This window comes from Poeciliopsis prolifica, unplaced genomic scaffold (assembly GCF_027474105.1).
Source record: "Poeciliopsis prolifica strain line A6 unplaced genomic scaffold, Auburn_PproV2 SCAFFOLD008, whole genome shotgun sequence".
In the NCBI taxonomy this organism is placed as follows: Eukaryota; Metazoa; Chordata; class Actinopteri; order Cyprinodontiformes; family Poeciliidae; genus Poeciliopsis; species Poeciliopsis prolifica.
In genome coordinates, this window is record NW_026562383.1 from 9,743,014 (window position 1) to 9,768,409 (window position 25,396).

The 25,396-nt window shown below is 39.9% G+C and overlaps 1 protein-coding gene across 1 annotated transcript in view; it reads right to left on the reverse strand.

Moving 5' to 3' along the window:
- Positions 1-2,783: 2,783 nt before the first annotated feature.
- Positions 2,784-25,396, reverse strand: part of LOC129362093 (potassium/sodium hyperpolarization-activated cyclic nucleotide-gated channel 2-like) — a 36,327-nt gene continuing 13,714 nt past the window's right edge. Inside the window, exons 4-8 of the mRNA XM_055033431.1 lie at positions 20,647-20,865; positions 11,351-11,497; positions 10,889-11,129; positions 10,635-10,799; positions 2,784-10,126 (exon numbers count right to left, since the gene is read on the reverse strand). Coding sequence (XP_054889406.1) covers positions 9,174-10,126; positions 10,635-10,799; positions 10,889-11,129; positions 11,351-11,497; positions 20,647-20,865 — 1,725 coding nt within the window. The 3' untranslated portion in view covers positions 2,784-9,173. The remainder of the gene's footprint in view (positions 10,127-10,634; positions 10,800-10,888; positions 11,130-11,350; positions 11,498-20,646; positions 20,866-25,396) is intronic.

The following is a 25,396-nucleotide window of genomic DNA, read 5'->3' on the forward strand; positions in this document are numbered from 1 at the left end:
GGGAGGTAGCGCACTTGATGCTGATATGATTAATTGAAGTAGGACAGCCAGGGACAAAGTAGAGGACCAGCACTGCAGAGAAATTGAGGTAGAGGACAATCCTTGGCCCTATATAAAGGATGAAACTATATGCTCAGACTCATATAGCTACACAACACGACCCGATGTAGTAGCCGCCTGCAGCCACTATCAGTACATTGCTCGCTTCCTCACTGAATTACAATGAAAGAGAAAGAGTGTGTGTATGTGTGTGTGTGGGGGGGGGTGTGGGGGGGGTGCATTTCTGTGGCAATAGAGCTGTGGAAAGAGGACATTATGTCACATCAAGGTAAAGCTACGGACACGCACTGCGGATGGCCTCACCCACATTTGTACAAACTGCGTGTAGACCTGAGGAGGCAACACAAACGGTGTGAAAGCTCAGTGTCAAAACCTCACCTTGCATGTAATTTTAATCTTTCTATCTCAGTGCACCATACATAATCAGTGAGGATCCAGGCAGCTGTGTGTGTGTGTTTTAGTATTTCTCACCTTGTGTGCAGGCGTGTGCATGTGTATGTGCACGTTTAGAGGAACGGATGCAGACAGAGAGCAAATGGGTGGGTGTTGCTCCCAGGCTGCTACGGACTTTGTCCTTGGGCTGCCCTCATCTCTGATGCGTGCACAAACACACCAGTTCATGTACCCTCTCTGTTTCAGACTAATAACAAAAGTAAGACTTTCCATGTGCATGCAAGCCCACTTAGGGACAAACAAGAGATGTTGCTTGCGTACTCCTGAACGGTGCTGTGAGTTGACGTGCACATGAACACAAAACGGAAAGCTGTTAGTCTGTGCTCAGACATCTCATCAGGGATGCAGCAGAGCCCCTGTCTGCAGAGCAACAGAGAAAAAGATCTCATCTGATGTGGGTTACAGCGGCTGGCCAGCTAGGAAGTGTGTGTGTGTGTGTGTGTGTGTGTGTGTGTGTGTGTGTGTGTGTGTGTGTGTGTGTGTGTGTGTGTGTGTGTGTGTGTGTGTGTGTGTGTGTGTGTGTGTGTGTGTGTGTGTTCACATGTTTGCAGTCATTACCTCCAGGAAGTATGTTGTCTTGCAAAAGTATTCAAATCCCTTTAACCACATACAAAATGTCAAATGTTAATTGTGAAACCAACACAAAAAGGGTCATTGTGAAGTGGGAGGAAATAATTCATGTTCTTTCAAAATAAATTTGTGAAATGTGTTGCAGCATACTCGCTCCTCCACCAGCTAATGCTTTGCACAATAACATCTCACTCCAGTTGCAGCAGCAAATTTTAAGGGTTGTAAAATACCTCAAGCTTCACCAGTCAAGTTGGTAGCAGTGTTGCCTGGCAGTAAGAAGATCCTGGGTTCAAATCCCAACCTGGATCTTTCTGCTTGGAGTTTGCAGGTTCTATCCATGAATGTGTGGGTTCTTCATGTTCTGGCACTCGTAGTATTTTGCAGTCAGGCTGAGAAATTAAGTGACCAGATCTGACCAGAGCAACACTTTTAGTATTTGGACAGTATTGGCCAGTATTTGTGCTCTTACTGTACACTACATGCTGCAGTTGTGTTTTTGGATAGTTTCTAATTTTATCTTTGTGTGAATCTTCATGGTTTGATTACCAGTCACTTCGCTGCTGTTGCAGTGGAATTTCCTTGCTGTGAGACAAAACAGTAAAGGTTTTTGCTGTGTTGTCAAAATAGCTTGTGGCAAACTGTAAACACAACTTCATTTGTCTTCCTTTCAACAATGGCATTCATTTTGCTAATTCCCCTTAATGACCTGGTTTAGAGAGCAAACAACTAATAGACATACTTTCCACAGTTTCTACCACCTCACCAGTTTATTGCTGCAGCTCTACCAGAGATACCATGGTACTCTTGGCAGCTCCCCTAATTAAGGCTCTCTCTTTAACCTCTTTTTATCCCTCACCTGTTCACGGTATTCCTTTGTCTTAATGTTGCAATTTGCTAACTAAGGTTTTCCAAGAAAACTCTGAGACCTTCAGATGACCTCTTAAAGTTACACTAGATTTTATATATATATATATATATATATATATATATATATATATATATATATATATATATATATATATAGATATAGATATAGATATCTATATATATAGATATATATAGATCTATATATATATAGATATAGATCTATATATATATATATATAGATCTATATATATATATATAGATATCTATATATATATCTATATATATAGATATCTATATATATATATATAGATCTATATATATATATATATAGATCTATATCTATATATATATAGATATCTATATATATATATATCTATATATATATATATATATATATATATATATATATATATATATATATATATATATATATAAAACCTGAAAAGCATTCCAAACTTTTCAGGTTTTGATTGGTTCCTTTCATTTCACAGCTTTATCTTGAGTTGAGCTATCATATAAAACCAAAATAAACAAACAATGCATTTGATGGTTCTGATTAAGAAAATGTGGACATGGTACATTAATACTTTTGCAAAGCTCTCCGTGACCTTGTTTCCATTGAGTGACATGGGTCAGTGCAGTTCAGGCTCAGCGGTGTGAGTCTGTTGTATGGGCCGCTTTAACAATAGCATACCAAACTGCACTAACCCGTGCCATACAGCTCAATGAAAACGAGGCATTAGTTAAATGTTCAACACTCACATGCTAAAACTAATGATTACTCAAAATACCAACAAGTACAGGCTGACAAAAGAAAGGTCAACACACAGGGATAAGTATGCCAATGCGCTCATTTTTTTATTGCACAACAAGGTATTTTATGTCTGTTTATGGATGCTGAAACAACATTGCCACTGACTGACAGACCAGCTTATTGAGGAAAACCAGGGTGTGGCTCTGTGTTGTTGAATAACAAAGGTGGTGGACAGGACAGCCTTTTGGACACAGGAGCAAATCAGCCCCTCATCCCAGCCACCAGCTGTGTATCCCAGTCTGGAGAGACAAGACGACAACAAGGACCACCCAAACCATCCCCGTTTCCCCCCCCCCAACCATCATTTTAGTCCAATTTGGTAAGCACTGCGGCTGGGGCTGGGAGCTGAGTTGTCACTGGAATACAAACATCAACTTAAAGACAGAATTGAAGTTGAGTAATACCTAAGCCTGTTTTTGTACGAGCAGAAGCCAAGCACAGCCTGAGATGTTTGCAGACTGGTTTTCGTGTTTCAGAGATCTGTGCTGTCATCTTCATGGTGCTGGTAAAGTGTGTCTGGATGCCCACACTGAGCTGTTCGTGCAGGCTGTGGAATGCTACTAAGTCTAGGATGTGCTAGAGTCAATTCTAGAAAGCATTTCAATATTGTTTAGTATTTTGAAAACAACTGTGGTTGTGACCTTTTATTGGTGTTTTTTTTTCATTATTATTTTATTTGTGCTGGCATCTCTCAGCTTTGTGTGGGTTTCAACCCCTTAAATGGCATCATATTCTCAAGTGGGACCAACATTATAGAAGGAAAGGCACAGGAACACACACACACACACAAACTCAAGCACACAGAGTCCTGAAGCAGAGAGAAGGCTTAGGTAAGTTAAGCAGGCTACAGTAGCTACGACACAAAAGTTAAACTGTAAGACTAAATAAAATCATTGTACAGTAGTTGATACACAACAGTTTCTAGATTTGAAGGTCCCACAACAATCATACACAGAACTCTGCTTAAATGAGAAAAATACAAGCATGCACTCTGCTTTATCTGTCAGCTAACTCATCTGGGAGTCATGTTTAAGACTTGCTGTGACTCAAGATTTGGATTCAGTCTTGGACAGAATTATTTTTCCTTTTAGTGGCCAACACCAGATCAGTGTGCAACCAGTATCAGTGTGAAAAGCTGTGCAACGGCACAGACTGATGATGATCCAGCATATGAACAGCCTTTTTTTTCTTTTCTTTTTCTTTTTCTGTTTTTTTTAATCATTTTGTGTATGTATTTCAATTTTGTGCAAGCATTTCCACAGTTTTGCTAGTTAACTTCTGCTGTTTTTGGCTCAAGCAGCTTTCCTAAGCTAATGTCTAGACTGCTGATATCCACCAGGAGCTAGCCAGAGCTCACTCTCTCTTTGTAAAAATGATGCTTAAACACCAGGTTGTGGTGAAAACCCGAGAAGGCGCCCCACATCTCTGTGTATACCTTATGTACAGAACATGAACGTACCGAGTACAGCGCGCATGGTGTTGGAAGGTTCAACCCAACATAAAATGTGCAATTTTGTGTTTCCCCTATCAGGGAAAATTATATATACTGACATTGTCATTGTAATTTAGCAATACTAGTCATCTAATGGTTTGTACATATATTGCAAGTTGGAAATAAAAACACATATTTGCATTTTTACAGGCACATACATACCACAAAGGAGACTATGTGGAAACTAGATGTACTAGGCACAAGGTATATACAGTCCAAGTGCAGAGGGCACATTGTAAATATAAATCATAAATCTACAACCAAATAAAAGTGACTGATAACTCAGAAAGAACAGACAAACATAAGACCCTGATTTGCTGACAAATCAACACCAAGGCATTCAGTACCCTCAACATCTGGTACAGCAAGAGTGAGAGGCTTGAAACTTTGAGATTCTCTGTCACTGTCAGTCAGTGCCAAACACATTTGAAGGAATTCGTTCCCACTTTACCGCAAAGTCCAGAAGAAGAATTATTAAACAGTCACACTTTGAACCGGCCCACCATCAGGCCAACACAGCACACACGTCTCAATGGCAGCTTGAAGCCGACACACTGAGCAACCCGTGAGACAAACACAAAAACAGATAAACTGGCAGTGTGCGCTTGGCCGGCGCTGTGTCGGGCCTGTGGCCGACGGTTCAAACGGAGCGGCGCCCATCAAAGAGTCTCAAATGCCATCCTTTGAGTGGAAGAGAATTACACACTACATGTAGATGCAATGAAACAGAGACGGTGCCTGATATTGCCTGAAACATTAGCTCTTTAATTCTCCATTCATCTTGCTCTCGCCGACTGTGGATTCATTCAGAGATCTGCACAGTCTTGATAGCAGCTTAACAGGGCAAACTCTGGTATTAGCAAAAAGAACTCAGGAGAAGGACCAAATAATCAGACAAAACAGTACTGAAGCACACAGAAAAACACAACTCAGATTTCATTCAGAATGGTGTTGGTGTTCTGGTGTTCACCTTTCCCACAGGTAAAAAAAAGAAAACAATTCATGATTCATGTATTACTGAAAGGTTGGGGAGGCGGTACTGTGACTCAGGAACGACTATAAGACGTTTATTTACTTTTTTGTGAAACAGAAAATGTAATTTTGTTTTCTTCATTGCAGGAGTGCCTCAGTTAGTTAGAAAGTTTTTGAAATGTAGATTTATTTCAGTAATTCAGTTTAAAAAGTAAAACCTGAATTATAAATTAGTTACACAATTCAAACGTTCGTTTCCATTAGTTTTGTTGATTATGGCTCATAACTAATAAAAACTTAGTTTCTCAGAAAGTTATTTGGCATGAGACCCATTAAGTCAGAAAGCACTAAAACCCTCCACAAGGAGAACAAACCACAAAAAGCCACTGGAAAAGAAACTGGCTGTTTATAGTATAATATTCAAGCATATTAATTCATATTAAAGAGAATCTGAATGGAAGAAAAACTGTTGTAAAGAAAGGTGCACAGCAACAGAGATGAGAATTAAATTATTCAAAAACAAAACTTAATTCAAGATTCTGGGGAGTTTCAACAAGTGGACTGGGGCTGGACTCAGTGATGATCATAATGATGATGATAGATACTTTATTCATCCCAATGGGGACAATTTATGCATCCATTTCAGTGCTTCAAGAGCCACCACACACAGATCTATCTAGAACACACCTTGCATTATTTGTTTAAAGCCAGTCCTGAACCAGAGGACTGGCTTTTTCTCCTTAGTCAGTTTTATCCTGACTAAAAAGAAAAAGGACTGGACGATCGCCAAGTGGCCCAAAATACTTTTTTCAAGATGGAAGAAAAAGATCCCAGAAAAGTGGAGAGGGACATGATCCAAACTAATTGCAGCCTCAACACAGGTTGAGGTTTCCACAGTAAGAAGTGATTTTGGGAACAATTTCCACTGTGACTAAATTGAGCACAGCCTCATACCAGGAAACTTCACGCAATGAGCTTTACAAAATTAATACTTATTCAATTTTCTAACATGAAAACCTACACTAACAATGTCCATGTTGTCACTGAGTTATACAAACCAAAAAGCTAATCTGACCTGTCAGTGTTTTCAAGAATCAGATGAAAGATACAAGACTCAACAATGAAGACAAGCTGAAGGCCGCAGGTAAACTAATCTTTGGCTTCCTTGACAGCAGAATCACACGCCGAATGCTTCCTTGTTGTCTTGCATTGATGCAGTAATTTATGCAAAAGGAGCCCAGTCAAATATTGAGTGCTTATAAAGTATATGGACAGCCATAATCATCAAAACAAACAGAAATACATACATGGTTAAAATATTGCATAAAAATTTTAATTTTTAATTTGAATCACTAAAATAAGTAAACATTTTAATCACCTTTGAATTTTTGTTCCAACTGTATGAAAATGAACCAAAGGTTCACGAGCCAAACACTCACCAGTTTATAAGATCTCACAACAAGAGATCAAGCACTAAAGCTGGCAACAATCTTAGGACTTTTACTTTATGCTTTTTGTTTCCTGTGCCAATTCGAATTACTCAAGTCGATTACGTAAACGAGCTCAAAATATGGGAATAGACATGTCTACGTAAATCAATGGAAAGCCACTTTGTGGCAATCAATACATAACTGTGTGAAGGTAGAAAACCTGAGTGAAATGTCCAGTGATTTTACAGTTTGGATCCAAATCAATGGTCAGAGCTGAAAAAGTTGGCCACCATGTTTGTTTATCACAATGAACCAGCTGCCCCGGTTGACTTCCCTTTTACTTGTCTTTACATTTCAACCATATATTGGGTCCAGAAGAGGTGAGACAACAGTTTTGAGAGAACAGAACATTGATTTTTTTTTCCTTTTTATCTTTTTGATTACAAGGTCGTAGTGCAACACAAGGTGCTTAAGTGGACGTCCTCACTTCTCGCTTCGTACAGAGAGGTTCAGAGTGGTTGCAGCACGCTCTCATTCATGCCCTTTTCAGTACATTTTTTAGACTTTCTGTAATATTCAGATCTGGGGGTATTGGGTTGTAGTATAAATGGTAAATACAGCAATCTTCAACCCAAATAAGCATCAAAGGACTATAAAAAAAGATCACAGACACTCAGGGACTCACACAGCAATGCTCAGTCCCGCCTTGCATCATAAAATCCTCTGTCCCTTTATTTACATGGCAGTTTAAAACTGATTAGCTGTCGTCCTCCTCGTATGGCATACATTCAGCAGGAGAAGGAGTTTTTAGATTCAACGGGATCAGAATGTTTCGAATAAAAATAATCAAAGCCTCGACCCACTCTCGCTCTTCGAACCAAAGGATTTCTGTGCACCCAAAAGTGGAGACATTCACCGAAGTTCTAGGTGATTTTTTTTTCCAATTGGGGCGTCTGTACCCCATATTGGCCACCCTATCAATTTAAACACTTGGAAATGCCTCTCCGGTGACATTTTTGAGGATCTGACTGGCTGAGCTCAAACATGGATTCATCCCGTGTCTTTAAACCAGCTGGAAGGAGTTAGTATAGTGTTTTGTTTTTTGTTTTTTTCTTTTAACACAAAAATAACACAGCAACATACCCTTTCATTCCCTCACATATTTTTGGTTAAGGTAACAACATGGTCACTGGATTACAATACCTCAAGTGAAGCCACAATAGCTGCTGGATTCTTTAAAATTTCACATAATAAAAAACAAACAAAAAATACATAAAGAAACAAGTCCATTTTCCTGTACAGCATAAGTATAGATATTCATATTTATATATATATTTATATATATATATATATAGGCGGGGTAGAGTATTGCAGAATTATATTGCATGTGTTAATCGATGAACCTAGACAGAAACAAGCAAGTATACAGTATGGGTTGTTCACAAATGTTTCCTTTCAGTAAAGCTCAGATTATTAAACCACCTTTGCCTTTAGGGTTACAATCAGTATGTTGAGCAAACAGCTGACCTCTTTCCAGATGATTCATGAAAACAGGGCAGTGCCACCGTCAGCATTTCCATCCAGTCATACTTGACGATGTGTCGTAGAGTGCATGAGTCCCTTCTCTGAAAATGGAACCAAAACACATAAACAAAAACTCTCTGATGCACGCGTACACACACACACACACACACACACACACACACACACACACTCACATATATGCATACACGCAAACCAAATATATGGCTTCTAACGTTGAATCAAGGCAGTTAAATAAATGGCATTTTCTTCTATGTTTCTTTTTTAGTTGATACAGACACAACCAGACTTGGTGTTCAAGCTCAACTTTGGTTTTGGGTAGATACAATGAGTATAATGTCCTTCCTTACTTTTTTCATCGACTATTTACACATTGATGTAAGATCGACCAGCGGTCTAAAACACTAACTCCACTACTAGTTTGAACGACATGAAGATGTGTGTTCTTTTGCTACGACAGCTTATACGGAGAAAAAAAAAATTACATTTAAAACACTTTTGAACGCTTAAAATGTCATTGTCGTTTGACCTCAAGTCCCTGATTTTCATTTTTAAGTCCAGCTCCTGCTAGATTGCATTGCATGGATTCTACACAGTATGTAATTGGTACATTAATCATACTTTTCGTCATATCTTTACAGTAAAGTCAGCGATATGCAGTAGGTGTTTGGAAGCAGAGTGAAAGGGGTGATACTAAGACTAAAGGTGCTGGCACAGCAGACCAGACCAGTTCAACCTTAATTTTATATACTAATATAATCGTATTGACTCCCCGTAGTCAAAGTACTTCAATACTTCGAGCAGCTCCTTTCTTCCTGCTGACACCAGCACACGGTGCACCAAGGTTGAAAGACTGGTGGTGCTGGCAGTAGCTGATTGGTCATTTAGCAAGCTGAATGATCAGCTGGACTGACCTTAACCGCACTGATTCTCCTACAAAAAAAAAAGGCCTCTCTACTGAACTCCACTAGGGTCACAAGTTGGAAGACAGCCGGGATCTGGCAGAGTCTAGCTCCGGAAGGCTGACAATCGAATCTTTCTTGGGAACTCCAGAGTCTGGAGGTCCCGGTCCAGCAGCTGCTGCTACTGCCCCCATTCCAGTAGGTCCACCTGGAGGAGGAGTGGAGGCAAAGGCCACCCTCTGCTGGGTTCCAGCCGGTCTCCCCACACCCGAGGGTCCCGGTAAGTTGTGATGGGGAGGTTGTTGGGGGCCAATGGAGGAGTTGGAAGTGCGGGTGGAGGGTGGGGGGCTGGGGGCTGCAGAGGAAGCCTGTGGTGTTCCTTCCTGGGGGAGTGAAGGCTGAGATGCAGACAAGGCCCGGGTGTCTTGGCTCAAACTACCCATATGGAGAGAGTGGGTGCTTTTGTGTGAGGCGGGCCTCTGCTGGGTGGTCTGTGTGGGGCTGGGTGCATGGTGCTGGACAAGGGACAACTGGGACCCCGACGGTCCCACACTCGCCATGTACTGAAAAGTCCGTCCTGTAGCTGTGAGCGGGCTTTGGACCGGGGGGCTAGAAATAGCAGATCCAAATGCTCCTCCAAGTGTTTGGGGAGGTTGAGACTGAAGAGGAGACATTGAGATCGGACTGGACAAGTTCTGCATCACCTGAAACCGTCGCACCATGCGTGGGGACTGCAAAGTCCCCGGACCCACCAAAGGGCTGGCCATTTGAGGGCAAAAGCTCATGGCCACAGCTTGCTGGAGGGTGGCAATTGCAGAGCCAGACTGAGGCTGACCCGGAGGGGCAAAGATCCCACCTATAGAGGGAGTCATAGACATGGCCCTTGGCCGCTGCAGATCCACTAGTTTCACCATCTCACGGTCATATTTGACGATCTCCTGGATCATTTCGTTCTCCCTGTTGTTGAAAACACCGGAGTTGAGATCATGCTGAACCTTGTGCATCAGGATAGAGTTCTTTTTACCTACAGGAAGGAACAAAAAAAAAAAAAAAAAACAGGGGCGACATTAGAGAATATAAAAAGCAAGGACAGTACAGAAGGAATAAAAACAGCTGAACAATGCATAAAAACAAGCAAATTAGAATTTGCAAAAGAAAACAACAGTAGTTTGATACAGGATGTGATGTCCTTCACACCAGGTACATCCTCTGTTCAAATAAGCCCTAGGGAAAGGAATGGAGTCACTTTGTACTTCCATATATTGTTACAGTGTCCTGTGTCATTTTCAGAGAACAAAGCATATAATTTTACTGCCCCAACTACATTTACTGCCTGAAAACATTAGATTTTTGTAAATCAAGATGCAAGAATTCCTTAATGGTGACAATGTTAGACTTAGGACAGCATATTTCATGCCTTGAATTAACCCTTAGCCTAGCCTAGATAAATCTTTGCCAGATCTTTGTATAATCGTCAAAATGATGCTTTGATGTGAATCTAGTTTCTTTGGATATTTTCTCGTTTGTTGTACCTATACGATCTAGACGATCGATGGCGACTGTTTCGAAGGCTCTTCTCATCATTGGATACTCTTCTAAAACTTCGTTGAAGTTGTCAACAGACAAAGAGTAGAGGCGACAGTACGTCTCTGCTCGCACGCTGGCTGTTCGTCGACCCCTCGTCAACAAGCAAATCTCTGAAACAGCAAGGCAAATCTTGAAAATAGATGTAAGAGCAACAGCACCGAGGAAAAGCATCATATCCAGGACAAAGACAATATCCCACCTCCAAAATAAGAGCCATCAGACAGTTTCATAGCAAGTGTGCCTTTGGTGATGACACTGCAAACGCCGTGCTGGATGAAGTACATTTTTTTGCCAATGGTGCCTTCTCTTATAATGTAATCTTGAGGTTGGAACACCTCAAAACGTAGCTTAGTCAGCATTGCTGTAACAAAGTTTGGCTCTGCGTTGGCAAACAGCGGCATGGATGCCACCAGTTTTCGGCAGTTGAAGTTCACTATTTCCTAAAGAGAAATTAAGCACAATCAAGCACAAATATGGATATAGATAGAGAATGTTCTCTTTCTACATAAAACCTGTCACAGGAGGAGTGTGTAAACAAACACACATTAGGTAAACAAAGTCTGCACTGAGAATGAAACCATCCATTTCAGTTTAACTAACAGATGAAAAATCGAAATTCTAATCTTATTTATGGAAAATAGGCCAAGTTGATAGGTCTTACCTCTCTGAGAGGTTCACTGAGTTCCCCCAGGATGCTTTCCTCGTCAAACATCTTGCCCTGGTACCTGTGCTCATAATAGTCATGGATTTTCTGTCGGAAGTCGGCAGGCAGCTTGTGGAAGGACATATACTGCTCCACTTGTTTGTACTAAGAGAGAGAGGGAAACACAGACATGATGTGCTGTTAATGTGCTGCGTTTTTATTGCCACCCTTTCAGCTACAGCATTAAAGAACATAATACGCAATAGAGGCTGCACATTAGCAAGGACAGAGATGTTTCACGCACACGGCCTCTCTTTCATTGTTTTTCAGTGCGCCATGGTTTAATTTACTTATTTCTGTCCAAGGGTAAATGGAATGATAAAGTACACCATCCAAGAAAAAGACCAAAGGAAGTGACAAATTGATTTGCACAGTTAAGGAAGCAAAGAGTATACACCCACAAAGAACAACCTTGGCTTAAGGACAACCCAAACTTGGACAAATGCCTTCCGACTCACCTTAAACCCAACTACATAAACTGAGAGATTACGCTCTAATCTTTGAAGTGCAGTAATTGTGCTGACTTGTGTTTGGAAGCCCAGTTCTGTTGCCATCCTAAGGGAGCCTGCCCCAAGCAGGCAGCTGGTCCAAGATATGCAGGCATGGCAGCGAAAAGCAAAGGAACAAAAATGAAGCACAAGAAAAACAAGTTGATTCTGTCTCTGAATAATGTAGAGATGAATAGATTGTAGCAATCTATTTATTAAAAAGATAGATGTGTTTGTTGAAATCTCTAGGTCACAATGACTAAAGTTAAGTATTGTTAATCAGATCAACAAGATTGTAATTTATAGTTCAACTTATTTCAGAGGCTTACAGATTGGACCAAAATATTAAAAAGTCAAACAAACACAATGCAAACAGAAACACTGTTAGTGAGCTGAAGAAAGCTTAAACATTAAGCTTACAAAGAAAACATAACTGCATATATCAGTGATGAATCATATTGTACCAAGAATAAAAAAGTAAAAAAAATATAATCTGCTTATTTTTGTTTTTTATTTGATCATGCCCTCAGTCACAAGAACGTAGGAGGTCCGAACACGCATGGCAAGAACTAAAGAAATTATTATTAATACAACAAGGAACACATTCTCTAAATGTATCAAGAAACGTCCTCTGATGTTTGCTTCAATAAGTTTACCTCACTGTAACAACACAAACCAAAAATGCACAGTTCCTTTCTGCAGATGAAATACATTGTACATCCTGCCAGATGCCCCAAGCAAATCAAGTCCAACTGCTCAGACAGTTTTACAAGCTCACTCCTCAAGAGCAACATATAAACTCCTCCAGGGCAAATTGTTTATTGTCAGAAACAGACAGCCAATCCCTTTGCTTCTAAAACCAAGAACAAACAAACATCTCTGCTGAAAAGATGTGGACACAGAGAAACGGCTTCAAAACTTTTCTGCTCAGGGCAATGAAATATTCACCTTTCACGTTCACTGAGCTTTATGAGAGAAACTCAGTGATCTGTAATACTGAATAGAAAATAATCCAAGCCACTCTATATATGATTGTAATTATATATATTAATTTTAAATGATAACGATAGTGATGAAAACCTCATAAGATGTCGAATGTCAAACTATTTTTTTCAAAGGCTTGTTCTCAGCTTGCAATTTGTGTTATTTGTGTATTTCATGAGATTTGAATGAGTCTTACTGTTGAAAGCTTTTAAATGAGATTTGGTGAACCGAAGAATTTAACGTTGCTTGGTTTTGCTCTGCGTTGGGAGCTGATCCAACGCACACATTAATGTTCATCAGCATGAGCATTAATGTGTGAGGCTTTCCTGCTTGTTTACAGACAGGCCAAACCCAGCAGACTCCAGGTGGTGCTTTAGGTGGAGGGTAAAAAAAAAAACCTCCCTGCCACTGAAATTGATCTTGTTACTGTTTGTACTCGAGTGGTGAGGTGGATTTGTAGAACAGGCCTAATTGTTACTAGGGGACAAAACATTTCGCAGTCCCTGTAGTGTCTTTTTTGTCTCTAATTGTTACTCTTAGGGACAAGTATATCATGTGTGTTTTTAGGACTATCCATACCTGGAGACTTACAACATCTTATCATGACAGGGACACTTTGCAGAGACATCCAATGTCTTCACTGAGACACCTCATGAGTCCAATAACTGGATCTGGCTTTTATGTGAACACATGCCTCACTCTCTCTGTCAATAAAGACCTTCACAAACATCTGGTGCATTAATGTACACAATGAAGAAAAATTCACTCCTAACCTTTAAAAAGAGCCACCTCCACCTCTGGATCAACACAAGGTGTTCAGCATGGCAGAAACACAAACAGTGAGATATGCTAATGACAATCCAAGAGAAAAATAATAATAATAATAATAATAATAATAATAATAATAATAATAATAATAATAATAATAATAATAATAATAATAATAATAATAATAAAAACTAGGAGCCAAAACTGCAGAGGGGAGAGTGGCAGAACAGTTAGCTGCTGGTGGAGATTTCTCCTTGTACTTTGCTGTCAGACTGTATACACTGTGTAAAGCCTCACAAGACCACAGCTCAACCCAGAAGCTATAAAGCTGTCCAAAAATTTAGAGACGTTAACAGCCTGGGAGACACTAGGAGTACTCACAACTTTTAGGGACAAAGGAAAACACCATTAATATGCCGCCTATCACAGGGTTCCTAACGCACAACCAGAAGGTTTCAGCGTCCTCTGACGTCACCTTGGATAGGTTCACCTCACTAGTGAAAGACAGACCAATAAATGCAAGGTGTTTGGTTCATTTCTTCTGCAGACAGCTCTTAAGTCCTGCCAGAGGCCCTAAGCAAAACAACGAGCTCTGAGTCCTCGAGAGCAACGTCTAAACTCCTACAGAGGAAATTGTTTATTATCAGAAACAGGCGGCCTTGCCTCTCCGCTTCTAAAGGAAAGAACAATTGACAAACAAACATTTGAGCTGTGCTCTGCTGGATATGTGTGTACACAGACTGAATGTTTCAGCTCCTCTCTGCTCGGGATAATAAAAACCTTCACCTTCCATATTCCCTTAGATCATGACAGGAACATAATAGAGCAGAAAACCATCCAAGTTGCTCTATTTCTATATTTACTTGATATTTTTTACTGTGCTTTTCAACAGCAGAATAGTGGTGGGCTGAACCGCACTTTTCAGATAATTGCGTGTAAATATTATTCAAATCCACATTTCCTTTCCCTTTCAGTTCACAGTTAAAGACTAACTTTTTCTTTGTCTGTCGCATAAAATCAACAAGTTGGTGTAACACAAAAACATGAAAAAAACTTGATTAAAGAAAATGCTGTTTTATCAAGCAGTAGATACTTGCATAGAGAAAGCATTTATTCATAGTTCTTATTTTTCCATTCAGATGGTTTAAAAGGACCAATAACAAAACATTTCATTTGCAGAATAGCACAAAACATACTGATTTCACAGACATAAAAACGGAAAGCCATGTTATGCAGATTGGTTTGCAGGGTATGAAGGAAAATATATGTCACCATGTTATAATGTTTTTTTTTTTTTTACTGATACGTCAAAGAGAGATTCCTAAATAAGCATTAAACATCCAGCTGAGGTTCACAGCCTTAATCTAAGCCCCTATGTGAGGAAAACGTCTTTCTTCACACAGCAGAGCATGTTTGAGTTGGCCGACACAAACTCTCACCTGCATGAGTGATTCTGCATCCTGATATCTGCAGATGGATATCAGCCTGCAGAAACGACCCTGTGTCACAACTACCCGACATGCTGACACAGACACTGAAGCCGGTGCGCCCTGCGGTAAATACAAGCGCTGATTGTAAGGAAAAGTGTGTCTCTGGGTGAGCCTGTCATTGTGGGGGAATATCAAGCAGGTAGAGCGACCGACCGCACAGCTGATTCTGCAGCTTCTGACTCAGCTAATTCTGGACTAATGAGGCAGATTAAAAATGAACTACGGTAGATAGTGACACGCTGATGACTTGACTTTTCTTTTAGCCCAAAGGTTCGATCAGCATGAATAAAACAATCTGCATTTGCTGCTTCACTTTGCCACATGTTTTCTCTGTTTAATTTACTATTTAGAACTTTGTTGACATTCACAGGAAAAGTTTATGGACAAAATTCTACTGAATTGCACATCTTCTTCCTCTCTAGTATTATCCCCATTAACCCAATTAAGCCATCTGTTTTTTTACTCTCCTCTCTTTCGTTCCACAAATTCTACTATTCTAATTTAGGTTTACCCCGAACAGTCATTTGGGGCGCATAATTCATTCACTTAATTTGTTCCCAGCTAAATCGGCTCATTACAATATGAAGCACATCCACCAAAAGACAGGAGGATCAGATAGCGGTAAGTCAGAGCTCGTCTTGTCTGTCTTTAATTCAGAGATGCGCGCAGAGGCAGCGACAACACACTGCGAGGCCTCACACAGAACAAAGTCTCATGAAATGAAATGGAGCTTCTTAGGAAATGCTTGAAATCCCAACATGCATTCAAAGGGACCAGAAGATGCCGCCTGATAAGGGTCGGTTCATGATTTTTTTCTTCTTCTTCCTTTTAGCATTGATGCGTATACGATCCACTGCAACAGAAAAGGTGGTTTTTGTGGGCCGCTGGCTGCAATGTCAACCTGCTTCTGGGTAACTAGAGGGATCAATGACGAGAATACGGTGGGAGGCTGTTGATTAAGGTGCAGAGAGAACAAAAACGTCCTGCAGATCTGTCTGTTCCTCTGTTTTGCTGACTGAGCTCGATCTCCAACACCTGATCTTTAACATCCACAGAGAGCTGATTCAGTGTCAAGCCTTTTAGAGGAGGTTGTCAGTGCAACAGATGAACCCGTGGAGTTACAACACAAATCAGTTTTCATCAGAGAAAGAAAAGATCAAACCGCTGGGAAGTCTCTCAGAAGGATTTGTCACCGGCGAGAGTTTCGGTGCTGCACCACACTGGTGCTCCAGTCACTCCAGTTTGCAGGGAAACCAGTGCTGTGGAGGTTGGACTCTTGTTTCCAATCAGGTGAACCAGTTTCCCCTGACCTGATGGTGAGCTTCAGTCTCTTTCCAGACCCAGATAAAATGGCCACACTTGTAAAAAGTTGTTTTCATGTGCATTTTTTTTTTTTTTAACTGGTCATCTTTGAGTTTTCGATTGCTTAGAAATGACTCCAGAAAAGACATTTCTGTCTGAAGTCACTCTACCATCTGCTTTCTCACATCAGCACTGATCTCCCTGGACTTTTCTGCCAGGATGAAGCCAAAGAAATAAGCAAGAGAAGAATCAGGTTGGCACACATATGAGCCGAGGTGTAAGTCAACCAGCAACAGAAGTCTGAGAGGGAAATGGAACATGGACAAGTTTTAGGATCTTTCCGTCAGGACTGAATTAAATTTGAATCCTTTTGTGTAATTTGTGTGTTGATTAAGTCAAATTGCACAGCATTTGTAAAGCTTTCTAAATAATTTTTGTCTTTTTCAGATATTATGAGATATTTACCTAAGTATAAAGTACTTCTGCAGTATTATGATTATTCTATATGTGCAATACACTTTGCAGCCTTGTTTGGGCTGTCCCCGCTTTGTTACGCTGCAACATTCAAATAAGACATAATATCTTCACCAGAGTAACTGTAGCTAAATTCTCTATTAATACAGCCTGACATAACCTCTGGGTTGAAACTGAAACCTTCACACTATGGGCTGTTACACACTGCCAGCAGTCTTATTTTGCTAACACCCTCAAAATGATTATAATGTCACTTTTAGTCCTGTCTGTTGGCACGGCAAATCCACCCAGCGGTATCTGCATCAGCCGCAGTGGCACAGCCTGCACTTCTCTGCATTTTTTTATTTTTTTGTAATACAAACATCTTCAGCTAAAATACTAATCCTCCCCAAAAGAAGAAAATCTGACAACTGGTCAGGGAAAAAAGCTCTAAGAAATGCACTTTTTTGCCCTCGGAAGGAGGAAAAAAACCCAGAGCTGTGATGGGAGGAAGTCAAACAAGAAAAGGTTTACAAGCATGTGGATGCATTTACAGAGCACCTCTATGAGCCCAGCTCTGACTTAATGTGCAGAACTATGTGAAAGTTTCAAACCACCTTTTGTGTCTATAAACAAAACTTTTCCAAGAAATCAAGGGTTTCATGGCCTTTTAGAAAAAGTCTTCATCAGTTGTTTCAAAGCTGTCTGAAAGATTTTCTTTGGCAATTTCAATCCAGTCTTCGTCCCTGACCATGGCGGCATATTGTTCAGGCTCTCTAAAGCCCAAGGGAAAGAAAAGGTATCAACAGATAAACAGTTTCTGAGATTAGTGTCTCAAAAAAACGAGAAAGAAAATCAGCAAAGACCTGAACTCAAATCTGAGAACCGTATTCTCAATTATTTAAGAAATAATAAGGGAAAAACTCTGTGTTATAATCGTGTTGGTGCGAGCAATTGTTGTTCTGTTTCTTCATCTTTCATAATTTTATAGAATCAGTGTGAAAATAAAGACAAACTGTATTTATGGCTTTAGGCTGTTCTTAACAAAATGCCTGAAGTTGCAGTTCAAACCTGGTTCTTTGCTAAACTGAAATTCAAGAGCCTTTTTATGGTTGAATGACTAATAGGTCACATCTGTGGGGATTAACTTATAGCAGCTGCAAAAACCGAGAAAAAGTCATTAACAAGGTCATTACAGAATATCACATGAAGGTTTCGTGGTTTAAAAGCAAAATGGGAAGAAATGAGGGTTGATTCAGCAGTCTATTCTTTAAAAATTAACACAAATTCATGATATAAAGCTGATCCTATATGTTGTCTCGCTGATCAAACTTTTAAATCTCACAAATATTTGAACTAAAAGCTTAAAGTGCCAAACTAGCTGGGGAAAAAAATAAAACTGTTTTATTTTCCTTCCACTTCACCATTATTCACCATCCTGAGTTGCTTTATTTCATAATTTCTCTCTACAAACTAATATATTGACCATTTTATTGTACTACAGTTGTCTCTAACAACAATAGCTGGATATAAAAAAAACCCTCAACTAAAATGTAAAAGACACAGCCCTCAAATATCCAGGACTCCTTCTCCCACAGGTTTCCCCTCCCCCTTGCTTCACTCCCTGTAGCAGCCGTACAGCAGCAGCTCTGCACCTTTCAAGGACACCACCAGCAGAGAGGACAGAGGATGCAGAAGACGAGAAATCAGACAAAAATTCAAATCAGGAGGTGAGAAGGGTGCGTGATGGAGGACAGCGATAAAGCAGAAAACCAGGTGGAGACATCGAGGTGACGGAGATACGGACAGGAGGCGGATGATATCACATGAAGTAGAAAAGCTTAAGACAGTGTGTGGTGTGGGTTGGGAGTTATCAGGAAGAGACTAAAAGGAAGGCAGCCATGCTTGCTTACGTCACCTTCAGGATGACATTGGCAGGACACAAGGGTCTGCTGCCTCATCAGTTCTACTGCTGCCCAAGGGGACATAATAGCGTGGGCGCACCGCACCCACACACACACACACACGCACTCACACTCATACAGCTTTTGTATGCTCAGCCCCTGGCAGCATGGCTCTACCTGGCCAAACACACCCGCAGCCTCTGATTGGCTGCTGACAGGCAGCAGCGCGGCTCCTGCTCACTAGCGAACCAGACTCTGCTTGGAAACAGAGAGGCTGAGCTGCGAGCGCCACAGGCCACTGCTGCAGCACCCAGCAGCATGGCTTGGTTTCAAAAGACAGAAACAGCTGTGCATGATAAATACTACCTCACAGCGAGAATGAGATAAATGTGGGGTTGGGGTCATAGCCCAACAAATTGCTCTGGTTAGTCGGTGTTGCATTTTTCTGCTGAATTTAGAGTCTGGAATAACTATGGTGGGTTTGGCTTTTATTAGTGTCACTAATTATTCATTTGTAAAAAAATATGTATATAATAATAACTTAGATCACCAATCAGAGAGAAGAGAATTTAAAAAAAATGAAAGTAAGTAAATGAAAGTTTTAATTATTATTATTAAATTAAAACTTGTAATTTCATTCCTTCTCCCCAACATTATTAGGAGAAGAAACGTTACATGTTACACTGGTAAAGCAGCGATTGGACTGTGTTTTGGATAAATATTCAATTTGTATTACTGATGTTAAATTTAGTGACATTTTCAGTTGGGAAATACCAAAACCTTTCTCTCTGCGACACAAAAACATTAAACCTGAAGCATAAAAATCAAGCATTACCAGGTCAAACATTCCTGAGAAACTATTGTTATCATACTTAATTTTATGTGCACATCAAGCAAAAAAAAAAAGATATCTGGTGTATGTATAGGAACTGGTTATGTGTTTCAAACAACTGTTCACTTCCCTCTCTCTCCAGAGTTCCTCTTATCCGAAAACTAATAACTTACTGAGCCAAAGGCAATAAATCCATGACAAATTTGAGTACTACAGATGACTGCTGTGCATTTGACAAAAAGTAAAATAAAACAACTTCTTTTCTGTTATGCTGTGGAAAGGTCAGAGGTTTTCAGGTAGTCTGCTATTTATCATATTTAATCAACTTCATAAATTGATGCCAGGCTAAACGTTTCTGCGCTTTTCGCAAATCTCAAATCTTCCTTTCTTGTGTTCCGACTGGCTCGTAATTATGCAAATTTGAGTGTGTAGGTCCCTGTCTTTGATTGGTTCCCGGAAGACGATGGAGACGTCCTATTGGTGGCCTCCCGGAGGTGACGGATATAAAAGCTGAAGACACGCACTTCCTGTCATCCATCCTCAGCTCATCTCAACCAGCCACACTGTTTCATCTGTAAAATTATGTAAAGTCCTGGAGTTTGTAGGAGTGAGCTGCCATTTATGTTTCATTAGTTTTCTCCTGTTGTTCTTAGTTAGGGAGGTAAGTTTTTGTCATTTGTTTTTTTAACTTTTACTTTGGTAAGTTGGTTAATATTCAGATGGTTTCCTTTTGTTTGTTGTTTTCGGCATTAGTTCACTCTGAAGCCATATGCTCCCTTTGTTGTAACATCTCAAACCAAAGATACATCTTTTTAAAATAAATAACATTATAAAATGTTCAACTTCATGTGTGTTTGCTGCTTGAGATCTGAAGAGGATGGATCCTTGGTGTTATGACCTGGCCGCCCCTAGACGAGTCGTAACACTTGAGAAAAAAGAAGCGACGTAAACAGGTTTTGAGGTGGAGTTTTTTATACAAAAATAATAATTTTTTAAAAAGTAAATGGGGCATGGGGCGCGGTTGCTCCCTCACCTTTTCTTGATACTGTCGTCTGGATGAGTCCAGGGACTGGATCAGAGCTGTCGCATGACCAATAAAGACAGCATAGCAGGTTGCTCCCACGATCATACTCAGCATCGTCAGCCAGATATCTGACAGGCTCTCTGGGGCCTGCCGGCCGTAACCGATGCACAGCATGTGGCTCATTGCCTTGAAAACTGCAAAGGAGTAGAGTTCTGACCAAGTGTCGTTCTGTGGAAAGAGAAGACAAATAGGACAAACAAGCAGTTCAATAAAGCGAAATGACATGTTTGAAGAGAGAGTGAGTGCGGAGAGAGGACAGCTTAAGTAACTCTTTGGGGACAGTCGGGTCATGGAAGAGAGCATTCACACAAATGAGAACTTGCGGGACTGTGTTGCATTAGAGGGGAAGACGGAGGAAGTGGAAACAACATCAACAAAATCCTTCGAGGCCTAATCAGTGAAGTTGAGGCGGTTTGGAAATGATTTCCTCAGAGAGATGATAATGAGAGGTCATTAAATATGCCCTTTCATAGCTTTGTGAGAAGGAATCTACTGGAGGCAGAGACAGGCGTGCGGCGGCCACCGGGCCGCGCTGCTCGGAGAGTCCAGGCTCGGAAAACAAACTTCCGATTGTGATTTACAAAGAGGCGTTAACAAGGTTGAGAACAAGCGATGAATGCAACATCTTTACAACACAAACTAAACTTCTTCAGCTTTGTTTTTCCTCACACAACATTTGCTTTAACACAACGCTGAACCTTTTCAACGTAAATCAGATTACATTTCATTTGGGGGTTTTTTGTTGTTGTTGTTTTGTTCACTTATCTTCACAAAAACCAGTTGATGTGACAAATACTGGCACATGTGAAAACCAAACCAAATACAAAGCTGTGAAAAAGCTTTCATTTGGCTTTGTGTTCTTTCTGATCAGTAGTTTTAAGAAGTACACATGAACTGACCTTTGACCTTGTCAATATGTACTTGAAAGTCATTTTAGTTGGTTCCCTACCCCAGGGAAGGCTGACCATATTTCACTGGAGCCATGATGTTTGTTTTTCAAGATCCACTGCTTTGTGTCAGACAAGTATTGATCGTCTCTGTAACTTTTTCCACTCAACCAGTAATAGAGTAATTAAAAATTACAACTTTTCCCAGCGATCAGGGAAGAAAAAAAAACGCACAAGTTTTAAGTGAGAATCATGTTCCACATAAAGGTCTGAGTCAAAGCAACACCAAAGGCCCACCGAGTGATACTGGGCCACTACATACCAGTAAAGGATCCTGGGAACTCCAACAATTCATAGAGCTCCACCAAGTGGGCAGGGAGTAAATGGTGAGTTTGAGACCAGTAAGAGAAACAGTGGAGTGAACCATGTTGAATAATATATGAATGGTGAGCACTTTGATTCTGAAATAGCACAGCATTGAGAGCAGGAGAGACTCCATATCCACCTAAGTCTCAACCGTTCTCCTCTGGGATCTCAGTTTAGGAGCCATCCTTTGCTTTGCCAGTAATCAACATCTCCATTAGCGGCACAGAGGCTGTTTGAACCTGCCAGATGACAGAGGGGGCTTTGCATTCATCTCGCCGAGCTCTAAAGATTGTCTTTGTGTGAGCTGCAACATCACTGTACTGCATGCGGTCCGGCAAAAATGCTTTCAATTTTCAGACTTCATATGAGACATCCCTGTTTGTTCTGGACTCGATATGCTGAATATTATAGAAGAGTAGAGGAGAAGGATTTGGATTCAACTCCTAAAAGCTAATGTATTGCTAATAAAATATTGTTTTGGGGATTTCAGTCGGCAGAAAGTATTTTCATCAATACTTTCTGCATTGATGAAAATGCAGAAAGTGTTGCTCTATGCCTTTAAATTTTATGTGCATGACTCAGTTAATATGCACATTTAACTTAGACTCTGAACGAGCTGCTCATCTTCAATTTCACTGTGATGTTGTAAAAGTTTTAAAAATATCCAGCGTCCTCCTTGCAACATTATAGCAACAGCAAAGGAAGCAAAATTTCACAAATCACCAAATTTAAAAGCTTTTAGTCTGCTAGACATTTAGCGACAATCAGTAACATAGACTGTAAAAAGTCAAGATTGCTTTGCTTCTGGTCTCATCAGCTCTCACTCTAAGTGGAGGACATGGATGTAAGATAAATCAGAAAGAAACTGGAGCAACAAGGAAACTTTAAAGCTTAAAATGGACAGTCTGGTTTTACATATCCATATATGATTAAAATAAAAGTTGTATTTTTACAGTAAATGTCTTCAGAAGATTTTTATTGCAGTCAATAATAATTTTCGCAATTAATTGCACCACAGAAACAGTATCGATCTAATCTAATCTCAGTACTTATAGAAAAGCAGCCAATACACAAAGATGTCTGCCAATACAGATTGTTCATTTATGGCTTTATTCAGTGCAGAAAAAAGTATTCAAGCCTTTTCCCACAAAGATTTTGAAAAGTTATGATTGGTTGGCCTATTTGCTGACTCAACAATCTTTAACCTCAGATAGATGCTTATCACTTATCTTTTAAATTGAATACAGGGTCGTTGCTTAAAATTGTCCAAGCATTACCAGCTTGTGACAGGTCAGCGTCTGCAATGTATGCTGGAGACAGCGCTCATTGTCTGGTCAAAAATCAATAGACATCTCAGGAAAAGATGCTTATTGTGCTAAAACTTTGCTCTAATCTGCATAAATTCAAAGAGAAGTTAGTTACTTTCATCAAGGTCATTGATACAACATCACAGCGTCTCTGAGGATATCTTTTGAGCTTGATTACCTCTTTATCTTTGGTCTCAGTCTGTTCGAGTGAAGGGTTTAAACCTAAAGATGGAATTAACATGTCGTTTGTTTTTTTAAATCCAGCATGTTGCTCTTTTATCCATTGCTTAAGAAACCTTTATGGAACTAATCGTTGTTCTCTGCAGGTTCAAAATGACATCAGGTGAATCCAACTTCAGCTTGCAGCTTTGCACTTTAATGTTTTAATGGTGTTTTTTTTTTAAATGTCAAAGGAAAAGAATCTCAAAAATAAATGAATCTCAAACACTTTAATTTTTCTCACATTTTTTTTTAAACTGGAGTTTTTCTGCATCTTTTCTAGATGTGGACTTCTTGGCACGTGCTCCGATAAAGATGACTTGAACAGTTCTAAAACTTTTTCTGTGGAAAAATTGCTACTGAAATTAGAAAACACGTTTATTTGTACACTTGCCCTCTCTGTTTCCTCTCCAAATCAAACTTGGATGGATACTGCTTTTACCAAATCAATCTTCCACTATTTTTACCTCATAGCCACAAATCTCCTTTACCCTAAACTGTTTCAAGCCCACAATGCAATAATTGGTATAAAACTATAAAAGGTTCCTATTCTTTTTTATGTAAACAAAAAAAGGATGAAATTATGTCTAATTATGTCTGAGCTTGGAGGCTGATAAGCTGAACTGATACCTACACAAGTAACAAAGCCTCTCTCCCAGTCATGAGGCCATAAGCCAATAATTTAGTTTACACAGGCTTATCTGAGTTTATTGAAAAGTCAGCGCTGTCTCCAGACTCTTTTTCACTCGCCTGTCTCGCAGTGTGTGGGATCTTTATAGTGTGGGTGGAGAAATGTCCTTATACTGAATCTGGAAGGAAGAGCATCCTTGTGGTGAAAGTTCACTCTTTGTGCTTCCTCTGCAGCAGATTATTCTGAAACAGGTATTTTCCTATGATTGATGGGAAACACAGACACATCAGGAGAGGATAGAGAGGACAGACTGTGTTATCTGTAAAAGGAAACAGCAGGTTGCCACCATAGTAATGCCCATTGTTTCAAAACTTAACACTTTCAAAACCATCTGGTCTGGGTGTGTTTTAACAAAAAGGATCATTTAATGTTATATAAAAAAATTCCAGCAAAACCACCACGCTCAAAGTTTTGAGAAAATGTCAAACTTGGCCCTGCAGCTTCCATACAAAGTGGCAGCAAAGCTTTCAGTAGCCATTTGACCTACTGGTCCAGTAAGAAGTTGGCAAACAGTAGTCTTGGACATGAATGTCAGGTCAGTTTGGGCCTTTTAATAATTTACTAGAATCATTCCTTTCCCAGGGTGGAATGGTTTTAGAGCAATAAAGGTCACTGTATTTTCTGTTCTTAAAGGTTCAAATACATACCTACAAACTTCAGAATAAGACTGAGAAAGATAAAAACTCCCACTAATGTTTGTTGTAATTTAGACCACACACTTCTTGTAGCTGATGTAGTCCCTGCATAATTCAGACTGAATATTTAACCACTCTTCTTAGCAGAAATGGTAGAGATCATTTAGACTGGCTGGTTGCCTATAAATGTTCAATAACTTTCAGTAATCTATCATTTCTTATAAGAATTGGTCCAATGTCCACCGATAAGCCTTCAAGAAGCTTGTTGGTTTCTACAAAAGAAGTTAAACGCAGCTGAGGTTTAACTTGCTATGGACATAGATTTTATTGACATTCATGAAACTTTGCAGTGCACACTCGAGCAAGATTACACTTAAGTGGCTTCACAAAATTAGAAGCACTGCAGTAAATATAAACATTGGATGTAAAAGTATTATAATAAGAAACATTTTGGAAGCATTCAAATCTGTACAAACGCACAAAATAGCACAAGAAAAAGAGTCGTCGACAGTTAAGCAGCGTGAATGTTGATGGCTGAGGAATAAGGTTTTTAAAAGTCTAAATCTTGTGACTTGTATAATTTTAGAAATAAAC